Source organism: Molossus molossus, unplaced genomic scaffold, assembly GCF_014108415.1.
Source record: "Molossus molossus isolate mMolMol1 unplaced genomic scaffold, mMolMol1.p scaffold_m16_p_1, whole genome shotgun sequence".
NCBI lineage: Eukaryota > Metazoa > Chordata > Mammalia > Chiroptera > Molossidae > Molossus > Molossus molossus.
Window position 1 is genome coordinate 214195349 of NW_023425344.1, and position 23329 is coordinate 214218677.

At 41.7% G+C, this 23329-nt stretch overlaps 1 protein-coding gene across 4 annotated transcripts in view; it reads left to right on the forward strand.

The window, feature by feature from the left end:
- DAAM1 (dishevelled associated activator of morphogenesis 1) overlaps window positions 1-23329 on the forward strand; it is a 154593-nt gene that overhangs the window by 68865 nt on the left and 62399 nt on the right. For all 4 annotated transcript variants that reach the window (XM_036260282.1, XM_036260292.1, XM_036260269.1 and 1 more), the window contains one exon: window positions 11503-11592. In XM_036260282.1, the coding sequence (XP_036116175.1) occupies window positions 11503-11592 (90 nt within the window). The remainder of the gene's footprint in view (window positions 1-11502; window positions 11593-23329) is intronic.

Sequence of the window (23329 nt, forward strand, 5' to 3'; positions counted from 1 at the left end):
TCATTTGAGTCCAATTGTTGAAGGGAAATGCCTTCTTGTTACAATTCATATCTCCTCTGCCTGCTGTAATTGTGAAATAAAATTACTAGAAGCCCCCTCCCCTTTTCTACTCAATGCATACAGTCCTGCATACACCCAAAGTTGATGGACTGAGTTTTCTACAGAATATTTTCCAGGAACAGTGATATTGGAATTGATTTCTCCTCTCAGGTTTCCTATGCTCTCTTGCCTTGTGAAACATACAAAACACCCGACTCTTTTCCTGATGAGATTTTGGGTGAGAAACCAGGTTTAAAACAAGTCTGGTTATTATTTTTGAAGTATACTACAGTAAATCTCATGCCTTACAGCACAGGCATTGCTTGTGTACCTGGAACCAGTTTTATAGATTTATTCGAGGAAAGCTTTCATTTCTAATGCTGTACATCACTGTGCCTTTGTAGCTAGTTGGAAATAATATGCAATATGCACCCAAGTTTTCCTAAGCTGGAAAAGTTACCAATTCCATTATTCGCTGTTTTTTTTTGTTAATCTGCATTTTTCCAAATCCGGTGCTTAGTCTTCCATTTATTTGGCCAATGGGTCTAATGTTTTTGAATAATATAGAGTATTATGCCTTCCAGGAAATGTAAAATATTTTAAAGAAAGTTACTGAGAAATTCATTACCGATCATGAAACCATTTATGCTATTGAGGATTGTCAACAAAAGTTACAATCTCAATGAAGAAGGTAGTGATGATGGATACTATAGGATGATGGGAAGATTTCTATCTTCATAAATATAATTACTTACTGTAGGTCTGTTTTATTATTATTAAGTACTGAGGACATTTTTAACATTAGTAACCAGCATAGAATTTGAGAAACGAAGATAGAAGGAACAAGAGAATTCATTTGATGTATCACAGTTAGATGAATTCACAGTCAAGTTGAGCTGTGCCAAATGCACTCACTTGGGAACCGACATCAGTAATCTCTTCATTTTTCAATATAGTCTCAAGTCACTTTGGTATGAAAGGAGCTACAGGAATCCATATTAGTCTTATGGTTTTGCCAGTGTACAAATTTTGTTCTTTTACTAGCCATGTGAATTATTACCCATCTTCATAGGCTGCCAACATAATTTTTTATTTCATTACTAGGGCTATTTTAAGTTCTCTTTAATACGAAAATGTTTTCATTTTCACCAGAATTAATGAAAAGTTTCAATACTTTTTATCTCTTAATTTTTAAAACTTCCCTTTTACACTAAGACCATGATTAACAATAGAAAGTTTCTTACAAATTATTCAGTTCCCTATCTCCAAGAAAGATGAAAAGACTGGGTAGCAAGAAATTTAATGTTAACTTGATTGAAGAAAAAAGAAACTGGTTGTAAGGAGTCATAATTTTAATCTACGGTTTCTTAATTGGAATGTAAAGGACTGCCCAGGAGTTAAGCTGAGGAAATCAGGCTATATGAAGACTTCAGAGCTCTATCTAGAATAGTCTCAAAGTATTCAGCTGTCTGGAAGCCAAAAATCAGGGTCTAATGACGTTGATATTAAAATTGTTCTATCTCCATGAGGTTAAAAATTATTTTCATTTGACAAACCTATAAAGGTCAAAAGAAAAAAAAAAAATCTGTTTAGGTAAAGGACATGATTAGTTAACAAAGAAGAAAAAAAATATTGAATAGATTTTCTCTTAACACTGTGGCATTTCTGGATAAATCAACTCAATGAGTACACAGAAAAATATTTAGAACAGCATGAAAATATGTAGTATATCACAAAGGGAAATGGGAATGCAGATAGGGCTTAAGTGTGTTCAGTGCTAAAAATTCCTATGAAGTGTATGTGAGCTGCTGCCAGTGTCAATTTAAGATGACAGAAAAAGGTCCCAAACTCAGAACTTTATAAATAAATTACTTTGGCTCTGAGAACAGCTCATGGCTGTGTTACAGAGGATGTTGTTGGTATAGGCGGTTTGCTTACTAATATCTGTTGCACTTTTGAATAGAATGTTGCACTATTAAGAATTAAAGTAGACCTTCATCCCTGGGGACAGGGCACATTTCTTTGTACTGGTTGAAGTCCTGTCAGCTTAGAGACAGTAAATGGTCAACGTCGTTTCTTAAATTTCTTTCTCGTCCTCTGATTCACTAGCCAAATGCAGTCAAGTTTAAGATAAAACCACAAAACCATTTTATTCCTTGTAGTCCTAAATTTATATTTTATCTCACTTAGATCATTCCAATTGTCCTTTTCTAAGGGCAGATTTTGACTGCATGTTGGATACTTTGTTATCAATCATTACATTGATTTCTGGGTGCCTCTTAATTAATTGCAGGGATTGAAATTGGGGGGAGCTTGGAGAGATGGAGGAAAGAAACTTTCTTTTTTTTTATCCTCACCCGAGGATATTTTTCCATTTTTTGTACAGCTAGAGTGGGAGGGAGAGAGAGAGAAAAACATCGACGTGAAGGGACACATCGAGTGGCTGCCACCCGCACGACCAACCAGGGCCGGGGACAAACTGCAACCAAAGTACGTGCCCTTAGCGGGAACCGAACCCGGGTCTCTCTGGACCGCAGGCCGACGCTTTAACCGCTGAGCCAAACTGGCCAGGGCGGAAAGAAACTTTCTTTAAAAAAATTTTTTTAATTGATTTTAGAAAGAGAGGAAGGGAGAAGGAGAGAGAGATAGAAACATTGATGAGACAGAACATTCATGGGCCACCTCCTGGATGCCCCCTCTGGGAATTTGGCCCACAACCTGGGCATGTGCCCTGACCTGGAATCAAACTGGCGACCTCTTGGTGCATGGGTCAACATTCAACCACTGAGCCACACCAGCTGGGCAAAACTTCCTTTTTTTTTTTTAATGCAAATACTGCAAAATCATCTCTGAACTTAATGATGTTATTAAGAAAAGGGTTGTCCCATTGGCCCTGATGACTTTTCATTACATGAGTCTTAAAGAGACTCTGTGCAGTATGTACCTACCTAGTTTTTGGCTTATTTAACTTAATCCTCAGGCAACCATGTACAATTTACACAGAATCAACATACAGTCCTGACTTTCCAGCTCTCTACATGTCCCATATAAACCAGTATAGATTTTAAAAGACTGGGAGAATAACTTGATCTCCATAATTAGTGTGGTTTAGGTAAGCTTTCAAGTGTGATTTTGAAAATATATTTCAGTAATGGCTGGAACAGTTCAGTAGTTTCTACTAATACTGCTCATAAGAATATATATTGATACATTGGGAATCATCTAAACATAACTTGCTGTTTCAAAACATATGTCACATGGCCTGTGGAAGGTAAATGCCCAATATGTGGGTGGTGTGTTTTAGTTATAACCTCTTCTCACATGTTTTTATTTGCTTTGCTTAGTACCCTCCCCTCTAGTACCTTCAATTCCCAGAATTCCTCTGGAATTTTAAACTGCTTATTTATGTGGTTTATAGGAGCTCAGTACCAGCTTCATATTTTAGTTATTATTTTTCTGGCTCATGGATAAAGAATCATATATATATATAACCAGATCCCTGAAAAAGTTGTATTTTTCCCTCACTTGTTCTATCTTAAATAAATCCATTAGAAACATCCTACAGCTACTAGTTGTGTATTTCACTGCACAATGTAATATTTAAAAACTAATGTTGTTTTCAGGAAAGATGAGCATTTCTTGGATGTTGACGAAAAAGTCAATGGTCTTTTGCCCTCTTCTAAACAATCAGACAGTTTGAGTTTATTCCCATAGGGACACTCTTTCTGTTAAATCCCTATGAATATACACCCTTGCACCTTCAGAGAGTAGAATGGCACACAGGCATTGTACTTGGCTATTTTACCCTCAGGATTCCCAGGGCCTGGAGCAGTGCCTGGCCCAGAGTAGGTGCTCAGTAAATACTTATTTCATGGGTGAATAACTAATTACTGAAGGATAACGCATGAGATCCTCAGTAAGTATTTGAGTGAATGCATCTTTCAGCAGTTGGGTTTGTATTTTGAATTATTCTCCAAGTAGTAGTGATAGATTTGGACTGGTCCCTGCACTTTTCCTGCACCCCATTACCTATTGTCGTTCTCTTTGCTCATCTTCTTCATTTGGAGGTCACTTACTATGGGAGCCCCAAAGTGGCTGGCATGAAAGGTAGCAAATTCAAAGGATAAGGGTGATAAGGTTTAAGAAATAGTTTCTGTCCTTAACAGTCTCTTACCATACATTGCGTGGTAAAATAAATAAATAGATGTAGTGTGGAAGAGACTCATTGTACTAGATATCTTTTGACCCAATTAAAACCTAAAGCTGACAAACAAGTTTGGAGGGTGTGCTGAGCAGGTGTGGGAGGGGCTGGCAAGAGCAGAGCTGCTGTCACCGAGGGAGGAGGACATGAGTGGAACTTGGCTTCGCAGGTGCCCATGGCTCATTTTCTCGTCTGGCACTTTACAGCTGGTTCTATGTCCCAGGAGACACAGTCCCTCCACTCAATTAGCAAAAAAACACAGACATTCTTTCAATTAAGCCTTGTCAACAGAAGTTGTACTAGATTATAGGTGTAAAAACTGCAGCTTGGGGTGGCTGGATGGATATTGGAAGATGATTTTAATATATTCTTGGAACAGTTATTTATTTCAGAGTACTGGAAAACTGCTGGTGATGCCGACTCATTGAAAGTTCAAGTTACTTTAATGAGTTTCTAGTTGAAATTACACAAAGAAGCTAAATGAGAAGCCTACAGGGTTAGCAGCAGACTTTGTCTAGCAAAATGGGTCTAGTTTGCATTGCCTACTATTAAACGCAAGAAGAGAAATAGTATAAAACACTCAACCATTGGTTGTAAGAAACCAAAAATTATTTCTGTTAGTCAGCCTTGGCCTGTGGGATTTCTCAAGTTTTATTTTTATATATGGAAGGAAGACATGTCTATCAGACACGGAGTATTACTGTGTAGGTGGCAGTGAGTCACCTTGTGGTATTTTGTGTAATAACTAAGAATGTTGGCAGGAATCTTATAGGCTGAAATCCTGTAAGGTTTGGTCTCTGTGTGTACACATCCCTTTTGAAATTTTAAGCTCTGTTGTTTTCCATTTATGTTTTTCCTGACTGGTAGGAGCCACTAATAATTCACTGAATGTACCTCTATTTAATCTGACAAAAATCTTATTTAACTTTCAGATTCCAAACCATCACTGAGAAGATAAAATACTGTTCTCAGGGTCATTGTGGTTAAATTTTAAGAGCTATGTTGGCAATTCATGGCTCCTGGATGTGATGGTTATTTATTTGTTATGGTGAGGATGGATTTTCATAAATTTAATGAATTATCACAGCCTCATAGTACATTTTCTCCATACTGCCAAAACGTCACCCTTTGGTCCACCATCTGCCTTGCCTGGCCTTTTCCCGACGGTGTACTTATCACCGTGTCCTGTGACTTAAGGTCTGGTCACTTGCCCCTCCAGAGGTTTGACTGGTAGTGATGAGTTGTAGAATGGGAGGAGAGGGTTAAATCCAGACAAGGCAGGCATTGCTAATAGTGCTGGCGTATTGGTTGCTGCCTGCTGGGCATGTGGGAAAACTTTGGCATGTGGTTGGGTTAGAATGGGTGAATTGGGCTTGTTTGCTGTGGTCAAATACTTGGCATATTTAATATTAAAGGAGAAAAGTTAGCCTTGTTTGAGTAATAACATGATCAGAAATTCTGTGAGCTCTGTATATTGAGTCAGATAGATGTTTACCTTGTCAAGAACCATTAAAAAGTAAAACACACACAAAATTTAAACAACCCAAAACACAAACACAATAAGTTGATTGTCGGGTGATTCCAGGGGTCTGTCTTAGCTTCTCCTTCTCCTCATTTTCCTTCTTCTCTCTTCCCCCAGCACATGTCCTCCAATCTCCCTGTGAATGTATTAGTGTGTATGTAAAGAATTAGCTTCACTCGTTAGAAATAGAATTCCTTTATTAGAGCTTTCTCTTGTTAGCTAGAAACTTACTTGTTGGCTCACTGAAATCTATTGATTTGGCAGATTTTCAAAGAATGAATGCTTTTTATTATTGCTTTGGAGTTTTTATAAATAATCCCATATTTTTATTTAGCTCTTATCACTGAAAAGAGGTTTTTCAACTCATTTAAGACCCTTATTGTATATTATTTCAAAATTCCTTCCCTTGCTTAATCTAGCAAATGAACCCATTTCCTTAGATTTATTTGTACTGTGCCAATTGTTTTCTGATTTATGTAGATTTCTCAATAGAGCTGCCTGCTTACTCCAGAGCATAGGACTGGTGAGATTTATTTGTACAGAATCTTTTAGAAGTAGGGCTGAATAAAATGCTTTGTTAGGGATGAAACCTAGGACTTTAGTTCCCACAGCTGGGTTTCTCTTAAAGGTCCTTTCTTCTTAATGAGGAAAAAAAAAAATATATATATATATTATATAATATATATAATATATTATATAATATATATACACACACATATATATAACTTTTCTCTAAGATATTGTAAATAATTTTATAAAAATGTAAAATATATAATTAACATCTTCTCGAAGAAGAAGGATTTTGTTTATTGGTTTTTTCAGAAACTTGAACTGTCTGTGGAGAATAATGATGCTCAGTAAAAATGTTTCTCCTTTCGCCCTGGCTGGTTTGGCTCAGCGGTTAGAGCGTCGGCCTGCGGTACAGAGAGACCCGGGTTCGGTTCCCGCTAAGGGCACGTACCTCGGTTGCAGTTTGTCCCCGGCCCTGGTTGGTCATGCGGGTGGCAGCCACTCGATGTGTCCCTTCACGTTGATGTTTCTCTCTCTCTCTCCCTTCCTCTCTCTCCCTCCCACTCTATCTGTACAAAAAATGGAAAAATGTCCTCGGGTGAGGATAAAAAAAAAAAAAAAAATGTTTCTCCTTTCATTACTCGCTAAGTCGTTTTCATTTAGTCAACTTTAAAAAATATCTAATAATACAAAAAAAAACTCTATTGCCAGTGAAAAGAGCTAAGCCATCCAAGTCTAAGGTGTATTGACAGAAATTAAATTTGTTCTGTTTATTTTTGCATTCATTACCAGCCCCCAAAACAACTGGGCGTGTGCTGTTGGAAGGGGAGGGGGGTGAAGTGGGACAGGTTGACAAAGGCCATTATCCTAAAGGGTCTCGAACTACCAGCTAAGGAATTTGGGACTTTATCCTGAAACGAAAGGGAACTGTTGAAGCCTTCTATCAGCTTGTCTTCCTAAATAGATTCTAAATTCCGTAAAATCAGGGCCTGTTATTCATCTTTGTATTCTTTATAATGTCTGGCCATGGTCCTGGAATGGGTAGAGAGCGAGTAAGTGTTGATTGATCTCTAAGGCTGTGATAATCTCTTCGAGTCTTGCATGTTTGATTCAGCCATATTATTAAAATGGAATGAGTCAGAGCACAGATAGTTTTGGAATGGAGGGGTGGGGGTCTTATTACATCCTGGGCATTGTGCCTAGGCACTCCCAGTTATTATCCAGTTTAATCTATGTCACTCTCTTTGCTCAGAATCTGCCAATGACCTCTGATTACTCTTAGGATAAAGACCAAAGGTGATAGTGGCCTTTAAGGCTGTTGTTCACTGTCTGCAGTGCTTTCTTTTCATTTTGTTTTTTTTAACCTATTCCTAGCCATCTCTCAGATCTCAGTTCCCTTCCCTGGGACAGCCTTCACTGCCCCGCTTTTCTCCACAGCAAGTGGGCTCTCCAAGCTCAACTTCCTGTGTGGTCATATGTGATTATTTCCATTCAGCCTGCTCAAGAATATGATCTCTGTGGTACCCTTTTGTCCTCTACACCTAGCACAAATGGCTGACATTTGTTTGCATGAATGAATCCTTGAGATAACTGTCAGACATATATTACCACTCTAATTTTTCAGGTGAAGAAATTGAAGTTTGGAAGTTAAGTCACTTGTTCAAGGTTGCATGACCCACAGAGCCAGACCTGGAACTCAGGATGTCTGACAACAAAACCCTCCTCCCCTGCTAACAGACAGCATGCGTTTCATATTGCATCAGTGTCCTGATTCTACCTACCTGCTGAATGATCGATACAGTGAACAGGCCCTACTGGTTAAGAATGTGGGCTCTGTAACCAGACAGTCTAGACTCAGGTTCCTCCTCCACCTTTGTTACCTTGAGCAAGCTCTGTAATCTCTCTGAATTTAGCTTCCTGGAAAATGAGGTAATATTACCCATTTAATAGGATTGTTGTGAGGATAAACTAAATGAATTCATATAAAACACTAATACTAAGCACACAGAATGTGCTCACTAATTGCTAGCTATTACTATTGCCAGTATCCATTGATTCCTTCCCAGTTTTTTACTGTAATCTAAAATTATATCCAGAGACCCTAGAGCAATTTTTAATTTGTTTATGGAAGTTCACTTCTTGCATGAAGCCATCTGCTCCTACCTAAGTCCTTGTTCAACTGTGTTCTGTCCATTCAAAATTGGTCATTTCTGTGTACAACAGAAGCAGAAGTTTTCTATCTGTAACAGCAACATGAGGTAATATTCAGTAATACCCTTTGCTGTGAATATTTAGGTTTTTCTTCCCACCTCTGCTCAGCAAAAACACAGTACCGTAGTGTAGTAGGGATGCGACATTAATAACACTGTTCACTCTCTTATAAATCACAGACTTTCCCCCAAACTAAGCACCATATTATCAAGCTGTTTCAATAACTGACCTGACCCCCCCACCCCCAAAGTAATCCTGATTGTTAAGAAATGATTTATGTCACCATTATTTTCCCCATTCATCAATAGATGAAAGTAGGTGTGTGACTTACAGGAAATTGAAAAAGAAAGAAAGGAAGAAAAATAATTACTTCACATATATAATAGTTGCATGCCAAAATTTTAACATTTTTAGCATGTTCCCTTGTAATGGAACTTTCTGTAAATATCTTTCATTCTTTCCCTGGTTGTTCATTGTTGAAATTCTTAACTAGCTTTTTTGTGGTTAAGATATAATAGTATGTGGGTGTGTTTTAGTGACTTAACTGTTTACCTTTTTTTAATTGATTCCAGAGAGAGGAAGAGAGAGGGAGAGAGGAGAGAAACATCGATATGAGAGAGAAACATCAATCAGTTGCCTCCTGCACATGACCCCGCCAGGATTGAACCTGCAACCTGGGTATGTGCCCTGACTAAGAATTGAACCTTCCACCTTTTGGTGTACAGGACAATGCTCCAACGAACTGAGCCACACCAGCCAGGGCTGTTTACCTTGTTCTTAAAGATCTGTGTTTAAATGTTGAGAGAAATAACAACAGTATAGTTGCCCACCCCCTACTCCCCATCAGGCCTTGCTACATTGCTACATGATGGCTAATCCTCAGGACAGCCCTGAAAGAGAAATGATATGCCCATCCTGGAGATGAGGAAGTAGAAGTTTAATTAGATTCAGAACTTCCCTGGGAAGCCAGCATGTATCAGTCCCCGAATGACTAGACCCTGGTGGTACGGGTGTTAATAAGACAGGGCATCAGGTGATAACCAGAAGCAAGCCTGTCAAAGTAAATTGGGATTATACGTAGAAGACCTTCAGGGCAGGCTGAGGAATGTATAATTCATTTGGTAGGTTATATGGAACAAATGAAGTTTTTTGAACTGGGACCTCAAAACAGCACAGGTGCTCTATTTTTAAGGCAGTGGTTTTCAAGTGTGTTCCCTGGACCAGCAGCATCAGCAACACTGGGAAACTTATAAGAAATAGAAATTCTTATACTTCCTCCCACCTGCTCAGTCCTGGGTGATCAGGGATGCAGGGAGTCTTCTAGCTGATTCTGATGCTGGCTCAAGTTTGAGAATTCATTCTTCAATGAATCCTGGCCTTGCTGTAGGAAGAGTGGACGGGCAAGGAGGAGCCTATTGCCAGGAGCCCAGGGAGAGGTTATTAGGGCATAGGTCCGGGTGCTTTCACTGGAAATGAAACAAAGGGAAAGTGATGAGACTTTTCAAGGAAGAAATAACAGGACTTGATGACTAACTAGAGGTGGGAATGTGAGAGGAAATCAGTGTCCATGAGTGGCAGAATTGAAGATGTACACCAAAGGCATTCATGGAGGGGGCTTGTTTATACTCCTCAGGTATCTAAGCCTAATTGTGCATTAATTTATAGCACCTTTTATATGTCCAAACCAGTGGTTCTCAACCTGTGGGTCGTGACCCCTTTGAGGGTCGAATGACCCTTTCACAGGGATCACCTAAGACCATCGGAAAACATATTTCCGATGGCTATTCATAACAGTAGCAAAATTACAGTTATGAAATAGCAACAAAAATAATTTTATGGTTGGGGGTCACCACAACATGAGGAACTGTATTGAAGGGTTGTGGCATTAGGAAGGTTGAGAACCACTGGTGTACATCCACCAGTCTGCCATGCTTCCCTATAGGAATAAGAATTCTGACCGTGGACTGAGATACCAAGTGCCAAGAGCTTTCCTCTAAGCACTTTATATTCTGTATCCCATTGTTGTTGTTCATTAGTTATGTATGTTTGTAAATCGCCTTCCTGTAGTGTCCAATCTAAGCTGCACACCTCTGTAAAATTAATGTTTCCAGACACCGGTCTGAGAGGCCAAGAGTCGGCTCTGGAGTCAAGACAGCTCTGGGTTGCAAACCCAGCCCATCATTTACCAGATGTGTGGTCTTCAGCAGGTTACTTATGCAGTCTTTTGACTCAGTTTCCCTCAGCTGTATTCAATGGATTATCATTGCCATGAGGGTGTAATAATGAGTGGAACTCTTAGGGTTGTTGTGAGAATGAAATGAGAATAGCCTGTACAGTGCTTGGCTCCTAAGATACGAATAAATATCAGTGAGTTTATGGCGATGGAGATGTCACTCCCTTGATCAGAACCTTCATCAGCTCTCCTTGGTCAAGACAATTAACTCCATAGTCTTGCATTTAAGACTCTCCACAAACTGGTTACCCTTAAAGCTTTTATGTGATGATGCTTTGTGTAACCCCAGGGCTTCAGCCAAGCTGGTCCATGTCCCCCAAACACACCAAGTCTGTGACCCTGTCCTGGCCTTTGATTCTGTTCCTCTCCTCCTCATCTCGCCCAAGCCCTTCAGGGCCCAGCCTGAGAGTGTTTGTGGAGCTAGCCCTAGCAAAGCCTTATCTGTGATATGATAAGCCTTCCAAACTCGAGCGTGATGGCCTTTACTGATGGATGGACCCTCTGCAACCGGGCAAGCCTCAGGCTAACCCTGTCCGTGCTCCGCCCACTCCCCACACACTTCAGTAAGAGCAGGGCTCTGTCCGCCCTGTTGTGCGTGGTGCCAAACCCCGTGCCAGGGATGTGCTTTCTTAAAGGTGGCAACATACACCTTAACTTAGCTTCTTGGTCTTTTCTGAGTTTATTTTAAATACGTGTTGTTGTTTTTTCTCCCTAATGATGCTGATAACTTCCTCTATAGGGATAACAAATAATCTATGAAATACTAATTATTATTTTTCTTCTCAGGATGAACTTGATCTCACAGACAAACACAGGGAGGCCATGTTTGCACTTCCAGCTGAGAAAAAATGGCAAATATACTGTAGCAAGAAAAAGGTAAGATGTCCCTTGTATATATGGTTAACTGGAAAATTATCATTTTTGATTCCCTTTGCTCTCCCATGTCACCACCAGAATTCAGACAGCTGTTCGTAATGTACAACCAGGTTGAACATGTTCTGCTGTGGCTGTGGTGCCACCTTCGGCAAAGTGCCAACTTCTTGGATGTTGTTTTTACCAACGTTTCACAGGATACCCCCCACCCCACCTTGTACGTGTAATCGTTATTCATAATCATGTACAACTGACCCAAAATAACATCAATTTATGCAACAATCAAAGTTTTCCCCCTGATATTTACGTAAAAGTTTGTATATAGTTGGAGTAGGGCTAGTACTATGGGGTCCCAGTCCTCTGTGACCACCTTCTCACAACTTCCCATTTTGCTGTCTCTAAGGCCTTGTCGTCAGGTGGCTCTCCAACCATTTCATGTTCCACACTAAGGATGGGGAAAGGGAGAGGGGGGCGAAACGTCCCCCCCCCACTCTTAGGAACGTGCGTGGAGTCATACACCCGAATCCCTCTCACACCCCACTGTTTGCAGATGGCCGCACCTCACTGCAAGGAGCACAGTCTTGATTCTGGGTGGTCCCCTCACTTAAAAGCCGGGAGTTCTATTACCTTCATAGAAGAGGAGAATGGATGAGCAAAAACCCCACAGCTCCTATTTTCTAGCATCTGTGCTGTTAGGCTTCACCCTGCGGACTGTCCCCTGCAGTCAAGCTCAGCCTGCCACCTTTTAAACCCGCGGCAAATGAGTAGATGTTTGGAACCAGTCGTGCTCATGGCTGTCTTTGGCCACTTTCCCTTCTGGTCCAGTAGAGGCTTGAATCAAGCTGGAGGTAGGTGGGAAGGGCAGGGACAGCACCCAGGATAAATGTCACCTCTCTCCAACAGGCAGTAGACACTCTGATGACTCACTTTTCCCTGATGTCCCAGGGAAAGCAGAACCACAGCATTCCAATGTGTTTTCAAGACATGCTGTCAGTCAGGGAAGCCTTTTCTTAGGGGATTTGTATACATTGTGGGGCCTTCATTTGCCCAGTGGCTGTCTCTCAGCACCTCTGTCGCCTCTGCTCCCGTGTGTAATTGGCATGCCACGAGCCTGCTTGCACCCTCGCCAGGCACAATGAGTGCCCCTGGTGGTTGGGCACCATGTCTTACTCATCTCTGTAACTCCAGCTTCGGATGTTTGGAAATGAATGTCTGATGAGTGAACCGCTAAGTTATCATTGCTGGTATACTGAACTGTCCCAGTTATTAAGCACATTTAATTTTCCACCTGAGCAGTTACCATGGATAAAACTATGCATGGGGTTTGGTTCTGGGGCTCTTGCTGAGAGACATGTCCAGCTGTAACTTCTCAGTATGATCTTCAAGCCGCTATCAGAGCAGACCTAGCCACAGTCTTAAGGGTCCCGAACTATCCAGTCACAGCAGGAAGATGTGTTTCTGAATGAACATGTCCTCTCCTCTTTCCCCCTGTACACCTCTTACCAACTAGAAAACCTCTCTCTTGTTGAACTGATTGTCGAGACTCAGGAAGCAGATGTAATACACTGGGAAAGAGTTTTAAAGTGAAATATAATGTGCTCAGTTCTGCAAGTGATGGTATTGTCAGGTCTTTGGAAACAAGGGAACTTTTCACACAGCCGTCTTCAAGACCGGGCCCTAGAGCTGAGAACGCAAAGTCCTCGACTGCCTGTGCACACACAGGACATTGTCCATTCTGGCTCATCCGAGAACAGATTTTTTCCTCAAAATAAGGAAGCAATATGAAGCAGGGGTTGAAATATGCACTGGAGGAAAGGAAAGGGCAGGAAAATGGGAGCAGCTTACCGAGGGGAAAGTTTTCTTCTTTCCCAGATTTTATTACACCCTTGACAGCAATTGAAAGTTAATCATGGAAACTACTGCCCCTTAGATTAGAAAAGGCAAACCCTAGAGAATAGTAATGACCTCGGGCTCGCAGCTGCTGCTCATTTTTCAATTTCCAGGCCTATCAAATCCCTGTGCAGACCTTGTCTCTTGTGCGCATGGTGGGGTTTTTGTAAGAGGATGGGTAGGGATGTGGCCACTGGCTCAGAATCCTCTTTCTTGATGGATGGCCCCTTCCTGCAAGTACCTGGCCAGATTGCACAGATCTCGGAGAGTAGAATTCTCCTGCTAGCTTCATTCCAGCAGCTTGGATTTCTTACATGACTTAGCAATGGCACAGCTGAGGGGGAAAGGCATTTTGACCCTCTGGGGAGTCCCATGGGCGTCCAGATCCGCCTCACTTTAAAATGGATGGTAGCGGTGCTTCACTAGAGATTTTCTTAATTAGAGCTTCTCAGACTCTAAAACTAGACCATGCCTTTGGTCTGAAACTGACCTTTGTGGTCTCTTAATAAATCAGGAAATAACACAGTGAATAAGAGAACACAAACACCTGAGCACAGAAAGGACATGATGTTTACCTCTCTCCTGAGAATGTGCTCTTCTAAGGGACAGGTTGACCATCTCAGAACAGAGCCATGGTGGCCATCCTTAATACTGAGAACAGATTATTTTCCTTGGACCATCTCTTGTGTAGCCTTTTCAAATCAAGCTTGTCACTAGCAAGCCAAACGAAAGGCTGAGGGAAAGCCACCTACCCGTGGCTCCTTCAGATTTCCCATCTTTCAGACATGGGCATCACAGACATTCTCACACACAGCGGAAGGGCCCATGAAAGCCAACAGAAACAGACACGAGCTGGTGAAAGGCAGGCTTTCTGTTTAAAAGTGCACAGGACTGGGAACTGAAGAAGGGGCCAGGTCTTTCAGCCAAGTGGCTCTTTTCCATCCGATAGTGACTGGAGTCCCAGCAGTGGCTATCTGCTTATCAGGCTCTGTGCTCATTTCTCAAACTTCTCTATCTGAGTCTCCAGTTGGAAACCTATTTCCAGAGCCAAAATGAAAGCAGCAAAAGTATTTCTGGGTCTAAAAGAATTGGAAAGAAACTAATTGGAATTTTGCCTAATTGAGTAATCCAGGGGAGAGCAAGAGATGGATGTTGTGGCCTTGTTGAAAGTCCAAACAGATCTGTGGAAGTGACTGGACTGGTTGGTCAGCCACGGTTTGTCATTCGCAGCAATCCACTGTCAAGTTCTTTAACTTTCATGAAAGGTCCCCAAAAGGTCCTGTTGGTAGGGTGGGGGCGGGGGGTATTTTCAAATAGGAAATGTTTGTGGTTCTTATCTTTAAAGGTAATTCCCTTTTTACTTCCAATCACAACATACTCTTTTGTTTAAGTGAGGTTTTTCCCAGTCTCCAGCCAGAAACTGCATCTGTTAACAATCTTTTGGATTTTAAACTGAAGCTTTTTAAACAATGAACCATCTAACCACGAAAGGCATCTGGCCACGCTGTATTTGCTTATTGTTAACATGATTTTTAAACCCTGGGAAAAGTGAGGAGTAGGTCTTCAGAGGGGAGAAAACAAAATGGTGTGTCCGCTCACCGTGCGTGGTGACAGCAGTCTCACCAGCACCGCAGGGATCCTGAGCTGCGGCTCTTCACAGGAGAGCCTGTCACCTCTCAGTCCTTCCGAGTATCCAGAATGTACTTCTCCTCTCTGAGCTTGAGTTTGCAAAGTAGGTGAATTGGGCCAGGCCCTGTTAGCCATAGTGACATCCGGTATTTGAGGCAAAGATCAGGATTTGACGACTACACCTACATTTTTCTCCGTTCATTTTTTATCTCTAGAGCCAAGGCTTAAGAACAAGGCTTTGTAGCCTCCACATTACCTTTCTGTATCTTTCGAGGTTTTTTTTGGAGAAGGTGAATTTTCACCCTGCTGCTGAGTTTGTTTGACTCCAGTTCAATTAAGTCATTCCAGAATCACACCTCACCTGGCAGTTGTGATTTGTGCAGAGTACCGATTGAGAGGACGTCTAGGGAAAGTAACTGAAAATTCAGCTGATATTTTTATGCAACCTCATTATTTGGTTTGCATATCCTAATTGGATCACCCACCCCCCTCCCCAGAAAGGACTTCTTTCACCTCACCCACGCAGAGACTGAGGCTGCCTTGGGCATGGTCATCAGGGTGCCCGTCTCTCGGCTCCTCGAGTTGAGGCCCTCCTGCATTTGCAGGGCAGGGGCGGAGTGGTTTAATCAAAACACAGATTTAAAGGAACGTGGTGGGATTAAAGACAAAAGGCATCATCAGTTTTCCACTCAAACTGTCAAACAAACCAGCTGGGAAAGAGAGCTGGTCCGTTAAGCTCTGCTGTCCCAGTACCCTGATGAGAAGCTGTTGTGGGACCGCTGGGCGGAGAAGCGTGGACGGTCGGGCCTTTGGCCTGGAAGATTTGAGAGGAAGGACACGTTAGACGTCCTCTCCTTTCTTTACTGTAGTTGTTTGGACATTAGAGTGAGCTTTGGATTTTCAGTGCCCATTTTGCTAGATGTCAGGATTTGGGAGCAGGAACCAGTAAATGAGAGAAAACTAGGTTTCAGTAACACTACTTCTAGACTTCTTGAGAAGTACCTGGTTTGGTCTCCTACCATTGAGTTTTCACCCCAATAATGGATTCCAGTTGGCATGTGTGCTCCTAATGCCAAGGGTTTAAAGAAAGTGGCCGAAGTAGTTATGATTAGAGATAGGATTGGGCTCTCTTTCCCCCTCTTTCTCTCAAGACTAGATGAGGGCAGCACAGTGGTTGGAAGACAGCGGGCATTTCCAGGCTCCTGCCTGTGAAACTCCCTGCCCTATCTACGTATTTCCTGGCTTTGAGGGATGAGGATTTGTGTATAATCCCAGACTGAAATGGTAAGAACAACAGGTACTTCACTTAATGAAACAATGCAGTTGGTGAAGGGCAGGTTGGTGTGTGAGTCACCCGGTGTGTGTTGAGGCCCTTCTCTGGGGCAGACTCTTGGGTAGATTCTGAGGATGATTAAACCAATAAGTCAGTTTTCCTGGAGCTGGTGATCCTGGTAGGAGAAGCAGATAAAATCAAATAAATGCCAGGTCTTGTCCTAAGCTCTGTTACAGGGTAAGCACACAGGCTCTGGGGCACAGGGAGGAGCCACCAAGCTCTGAAGGTGCATGTGTGGGACTGGGATGAGTTCCTTCACCACTCCGACCCATCGGTGGTGGCACAGTGAAGGAGCTGTCGTTGTCACGCTTTCATCACGTTGTCTGGACACCAGCTGCTTTCCGGCCGCAGAGCCGTGGTTGCACCGTGCACTTTCCCTCTGCGTTGGTGCTTTGTTCTGTGTTGCTTTTGCCGGTGCTTAAAAGGTCAGACTGTTGGCCTAATCTGATCTTAACACAATTTCTGGGGCTTGTTAGGAAATCTATAAAGAGGCTTAAACTTTGGAAAAATGAAAACACGGGGGGGGGGGGGGGGGCAGGAGGAGACCAAAATAACTGAGGTTTGTTCAGCTTGGAGAAGAGAAAGGTGGAAACTCCAACACAGGCTGCTGTTCACTGGTTATACCAAGTGGAACTAGAGTATCTGTTGAAATATTTTCAACTTCCAGTTAGTAAAGAGCAGTTACCCCAATGAAACCACACTGACCCTCATGATTCAGAAACTCGAGGGTTAACTCCTAGCATGGCACAACAGGGGACTCCAGGACCCTGTTCCACGTGCTATAATGGTTGATAAATATTTTAAACATTGGCCTAAGTGTGAGAAGCTGATTGACCTGAAGATGGTGACCAAACTATTTGATAATATGTATCCAGAGCCTGAAACATTCCTCTTCTAGAAATTGCTACCGCAGAAGTGATGAGAGATACAGGGGGAGACCTATGTGTGAGGTGTTCTTTGAGTGTTGACTCTGAAAGCCAAAGATTGTAAACAACTTAAAAGAAGATAGTTATAATATAGCCATAACAGAGTAGCTGCAGCCATTGAAAAGTCGTATTTTCAAAGTAATTTTAATGACATTAGAAACTGCTCAGCATGCAATAACAGATTATAAAAGACATAAAACCAATCAGTAGGATCAAAAGTATGCAAAAGAATATATATAAAAGTAGGCAGACAGACAAACAGTTGTTTGGTGGGATCATGGGTGATTTACTGTAATTTAGCTTCCTTTCTTTATATAAATTTTCCCTCCTACCTTGGAATACTTTTCCCTGATTGTAAAAATAAACTAGTTCTTTTTAAAACAAAAGCATGCAATATATTTTGTACGAGGGAGGTTTCAGTCAGAGAAGCAGGATGATTGGGGAGACACACACAGCAGAGAGGTTTGCCCTTAAGTAATCAGGAAGCTGGCTCCACACTCTCCATAAAGCTGATGTCTTTGCATATAACGCTGGAGCTTCATGTCCATGGAGCAGGCAGCTAGGAAGACAGTGGGTGTAAACTAGGGGACAACACGGGTAGGCTGGAGCCCACAATGACAACCTCTGTCGGTTGCACTGCCTCTGCCCCCGAGGTGGGGGCCCTGCCCAGGCCTGGGCCCTTCCTCAGAGTTCAGCAGGCACAGGCACGCACCTGGCTCCCAAGACAAGGAGGATCCAGGGTCGGAGGAGCAGTTGCAGACCGGCCTGTGCTGCTCCGCACCAGTGAGGTGAGCCAGCAGATAGGGGACAGTGTGGATGAACAACAAAACTCACTGCCACCCTCTGCATCGGCCATGAGAGAGGCCCTGTGTGGCTCACTGACCCAGAAACCTACAAGAAAGGGTGCCATTCAGCCTAGCCAACTTGATCATTGAAAACCACCACATATTTCTATAGAGATTAGGAGGAAACATAAATATAATTTAAAACACAAGCAATGCTTGTGTTGTTGGGCGCATACCTGGGTTTCAGGTTCAATCCCCAGCCCAGTCAGGGATGTGCGGGAGGCAACCAATCCATGTGTCTCTCTTACATCAGTGTTTCTCTCTCTCTCTCTCCTTCCCAGCCTTCTACTCTATCTAAAAACAAAAAACAAAGGTGAATCTGTAAACCACCCAGACTTTTTCAATATCACTTATCTGTTTAGTCAGTGACTGTGAACACATGGCGATTTTGGCCCTGATGAGATTTCCTTTGCTTTCTGCCCAGAACCCCCTGCAGGCATGTTTCTCGTTGCCTCTTCCCCACTAGTAGCATAATCTCAAAGCTAGTGAGCAATTTTTTTCATTTTATTTTTATTACAAAAGCAGTGCTATCGAAATGAGCACCACATTTTAGATTTGGAGTACAAAATTTAAGGATTCTCTGCCTCTAGCTAGCCCTTAAACCGAAGTTGTATTCCAATAAGGACAGTTGGTTCATGAGCATTTATTTGCCTCTTCCTGTAATCCCTTTGTTCAACATCACCAGTTTTGGGTATTTTTTCCCCAGTATTAACCATTTCTGTCATTCAGGCCATGCTTACTACCACCCCTGACTTGTAGTGTCCAGAATGGTCCTGAGCTCACAGTCTGTGTTTTCATAAATGCAGTGTCCAGCTTAAGTAATGAAGAAGCAGTAAGCAAACTCGCCTGTAGAATGAACCAAAACATAGCCATCGTCTTTGGTGCTTGGACAAATGAACAAATCTAAAATATTGTAGACACCTTCTGAGTCTTTTGTTGGGGTATTACATTCTGGTTCTGTGTATAGTACTGTTTTTCAGGCTTGAGATACTGCTAGTGAAAGGATACAACACTAAGAGGTTTCATTAAACAAGTCCATTTTCACAAATAAGTAACTTATTAGGTTGAAGTGGGCCAGATTTACAAGTGCCCTATTCAGCAACAACATTTGTTCAAAGTCTTAGCATTAAAATTCAATAGTTGATCTAGCTGTGTGATTCCGATGTTCAGCTAATAAAACAAAACTTTGGTGTTAAAATTATAAAAGAATGTTTCAGCACAGTTGCAGATACTGTTATTGATGGAAGTCTTAAATCTACTTACCAGGGCAGACAGTCTAGGTTCCAATAAATTGGCACTTTTTAAAATTTCTTTAAAAACCCAGAAAACTAACAAACCTCAAGTCATGAGATAAATTATTTCCTGGTTGATTGTTTTATTTTTGTTGTGCAATTTTTAAATATACAAAAATACAGAATATAATAAACGCTCATGTTTAACAAATGCCATCATTTTATTATATTCACCTTGGATTTTTAAAAAAGTCATAAAACATTATAAATATAGTTGAATTCCAGTAATGTCTTCTATTATGAAGGTGGTATATATGTTTTTTTTCTTCGTTCATATACTTATAACCTTACTTTGCATGTTTAGATTCATTAAGAATACACGGTAAAGCCCTGGCCAGTTTGGTTCAATGGTTAGAATGTCAGTCCACGGACCAAAGAGTTGTGGGTTCGAGTCCAGTCAAGGGCGCGTACCTCCGTTGTGGTTTGGTCCCCAAACCTGGTTGTGATTGTTCGGGAGGCAACCAGTCAATGTGTCTCTTACATTCATGTCTCTCTCTCTTTTCATCCCTCCTTCCCTGCCTCCTACTCTATGTGAAGATAAATGGAAAAATATCCTTGGATGAGGATTTAAAAAAAAATAAAGAATGAATGGTATTTCTTTATTTTAACTGCAATATAATAATGTTCATTATATGAAAATGCCACCATTTAATTATTTTAGTCCCCTTTGAATAATACTAATTTCTAATTTTTTATTATTGAAAAAGTATTGTAGTGAACATACTTGTGCATGCATTCAGAAGTTCTCTAGGATAGACACCTAGACATCTAATTACTGGGTTGCTTTCATATGAACATTTTCACCTTTCATTGCCTGCAGAGTGGTTATAACAATTTATACCTGCAGTGAATTATTTGCCGGTTGTTTGAGGGGCTGGTACTGTCTGAAGGGAGAGAATTAGTTTCTCAGAGCCCTGATCAACCACTTTGCACACATTTGAATGTTCCAGGTACAGGAAACTGTTCAGGTTCTTCATTTTTCTTCCATATGTCTTAATAAATCAAATTGAAGTAAATATTACTAGAAAAGAAGGTGTTCATTTAAAAAAGAAAAACCCAAGGTTTAAAAACTGAAGTGTTCTATTCGAATACCCGTCAAGCCATACACAAGTGCAAAATGTTAGAAGTACATAAAAATGGACAGTTCACCCCGCATTGTGTTTATTTGGTTTGAGTGCAAAGGAAGCCGCTCTGTGTGTGGTTCACGCTCCCTCCTCTAGATCTCTTTACGCCCTCAGTCCCAGCCCAGGCAGATTGTTTCCATCCCTCCAGCTCTGGACTGCTGTGCGCCATCACCAGCGCAGGAAGTCCCTCTGAGGCGTTCACCACTTCCCCGTGGGTGACTAAGGCGCAGGTGCAGAATCAGCACGTCTGCACAAGCAGGCAGATTAGCTGTGGCTGGAAATCACACAAGTGGCGTTTCTCCTCCTCCAACCACAGCGTCTTTTTCCTGAGCGTCTCCTGATAAAATTTGTGAAAGCCTCTCTTCTGTCTCCCACTCCTTGATTCCTTCGGTTATTAAGAAGTCGAGGTGTGCAACTTGCTGTCTGCCTATCCCCCAGACCTAAATTCTGAGCTAGTGTCTATGCACAAGCCAACTTCTGGATTTGGGGATTGTTGATTCTTCAGTCTAGAAATACTTCCTCTGCTTTTGGGAAAACAGTGACTATGTATCTGCTTTGTGGATACCATATCTGTTTGGTGTTTCCTCATGCTTGCATTTCTTCATTGAGTAACCCCTTGATCCGAGACCTTGCTTTCTTTGTAATTAGAAAACACCAGGCTGGAAGAGGGTGGAGAGAATGACCCTGTGTTTGTCTTCATTGATAATCATTCAAACAACAATAAAAATAAATAAGTAAGCAAAGTACAGCCGAGAGAAAGTAAGATACTTTCTTAGTTGGGCAAACCAATTAATGTGGAGACTTGGGGACCGTGGGGGTTGTGTCCTGTGGTGTCCTATTCTGTTCTCTGGAATGGAACTAGAGAAGCAGCTTGCACTCTGTGCTTGCCGCTCACACCCACATTGGTGCTGCCTTACGGGGAGAACACTCCTGCTTAGGCTCCATCACTGCAAGAGACTTGGAGCTCTGGGTTTGAATGGAAGCCCTCAGAGGGTGGTGGTCTTCAGCTGCTGCAGAGCAGTTATCTTTGGCTTCCCACTCTTAATTTTTAACAAGGTTCCTTTTGCCAGCTTGAGTACAGACAAATTGCATCACGTGTCGATTGCAGAGTTAGGAAAACATGACTCTCTTGGAGCTCACAGTCTTTGCCCTAGAGGACTTGTCAACAGGGCTATTGTGGAACCAAGGTTCTGACTGCAACTGTGTGAGGCTTTGAGCCCCTTGCCTCTGGATTGAAGCATATAGACATAACTTCATTTCGCTTCCAAAATTCTGCAATCTTCAGATGTGGAATTGCACAGTGAGCGAGTGGTCTGAGTGATAGTTATATCTCTGATGGAAAGGGATATCACAATATCTCATGTTTGAGGATCCAGAAGTAGCTCCTGGTCTGGTTGTTACCTGCCCAATGGGCCCCTGAGGGGCATGCAGCACAGGAGACACTCCAGAGCACTGCACATCCTTTGTTTCAATATTTCTTAGGACTGTGGCTTCCTTCCTGTTTAACTGAACACGCTTTGAAGAACCTCAAACAGGGTTGACAAAAAGGTTTATATAGATTACTAACAATTATATAGACTTAAACAATTGGGTGTTGAAGCTTGGAGCACTTTGAGAAGCATTCAGAGGTTATGAATGGATTCAGTAAGAATAGTGTGGTAACTGATTAGCAGTGTCTGTCATGACACATGATGGAAAAATGTGTCATGTGTAGCAAATATTGGCCATCTTTGCCCTTGAGGGCTCCTCTTGCTCCTAGATTATAGTGGTATGTATCATATTTCATTACGTCTTTTCTCCTGGTTCTCTCCCTGGTTCTCTGCAGACTCTAAGTGCTATGGCACCTCCTTTCATAGAAAGAGATTGCCCAAGCCTGCCTGACTTCACCATCTCCAGGAGATAGATTTGTGGAAGACGTCAACGGAAGGAAGTATCCACTTTAGAAATCAGAGGAGAACAAAACCACTTTTTCTGAGTTTCTACATATACATATATATTTATATGAAATAAATAAACAGACATATGTATTTATTCTTTTCACTAATAGCTCTTGCACACCAAATACCATTGGATTCATGTTATGCTTGGTGTATTTCAGAGCTTTATACACCCCCATTCCACCCCCCCCTAAAATAAGAAGAGGCTTTGAATATAAGTTAGAATGTGCTGCTAATATCTCTAATTGGGGCTTCTCCAAATTCCTTATACTTTGGGAACCTGGTACTTTGTGTAACTAGAAACTGGTTACAGTAGAAAGTCTACCGAAGAATACCAACTCTAAATTACACGGTCATACATTCTCTCGTTCTCCTTCAGTACGGGACAGAACAGCATTTGACATAAGCAGTCCCAGGACGGTGTCCTTTCATCTGTCCCCATACATATACGTTTCCTCAGTTTCTAAGATCTACTTCCCATGTCCTCTCATTTAAACATATCTAAGATAGTGAAATCTTCCAACCCATGCTTTCCTTCTTTATTTTCTTTTGCCCAAAATGCTGTCATTAATTCAATAGTATATCACAGAGTCAATGATAGCTTAAAATCAGAAATATGAGTATGACCCTCCTTCTAGGGGACAGTGAGCCCTGTCTGAGCATTTCTCAGTCATCCTGAGAATGCTTCCATGAATGGAATATGCCTTTGTGGGCTCACTGTTTCCCCTGATTCTCTTCTTAGTGTAATTACTGTTTTCCAAAGT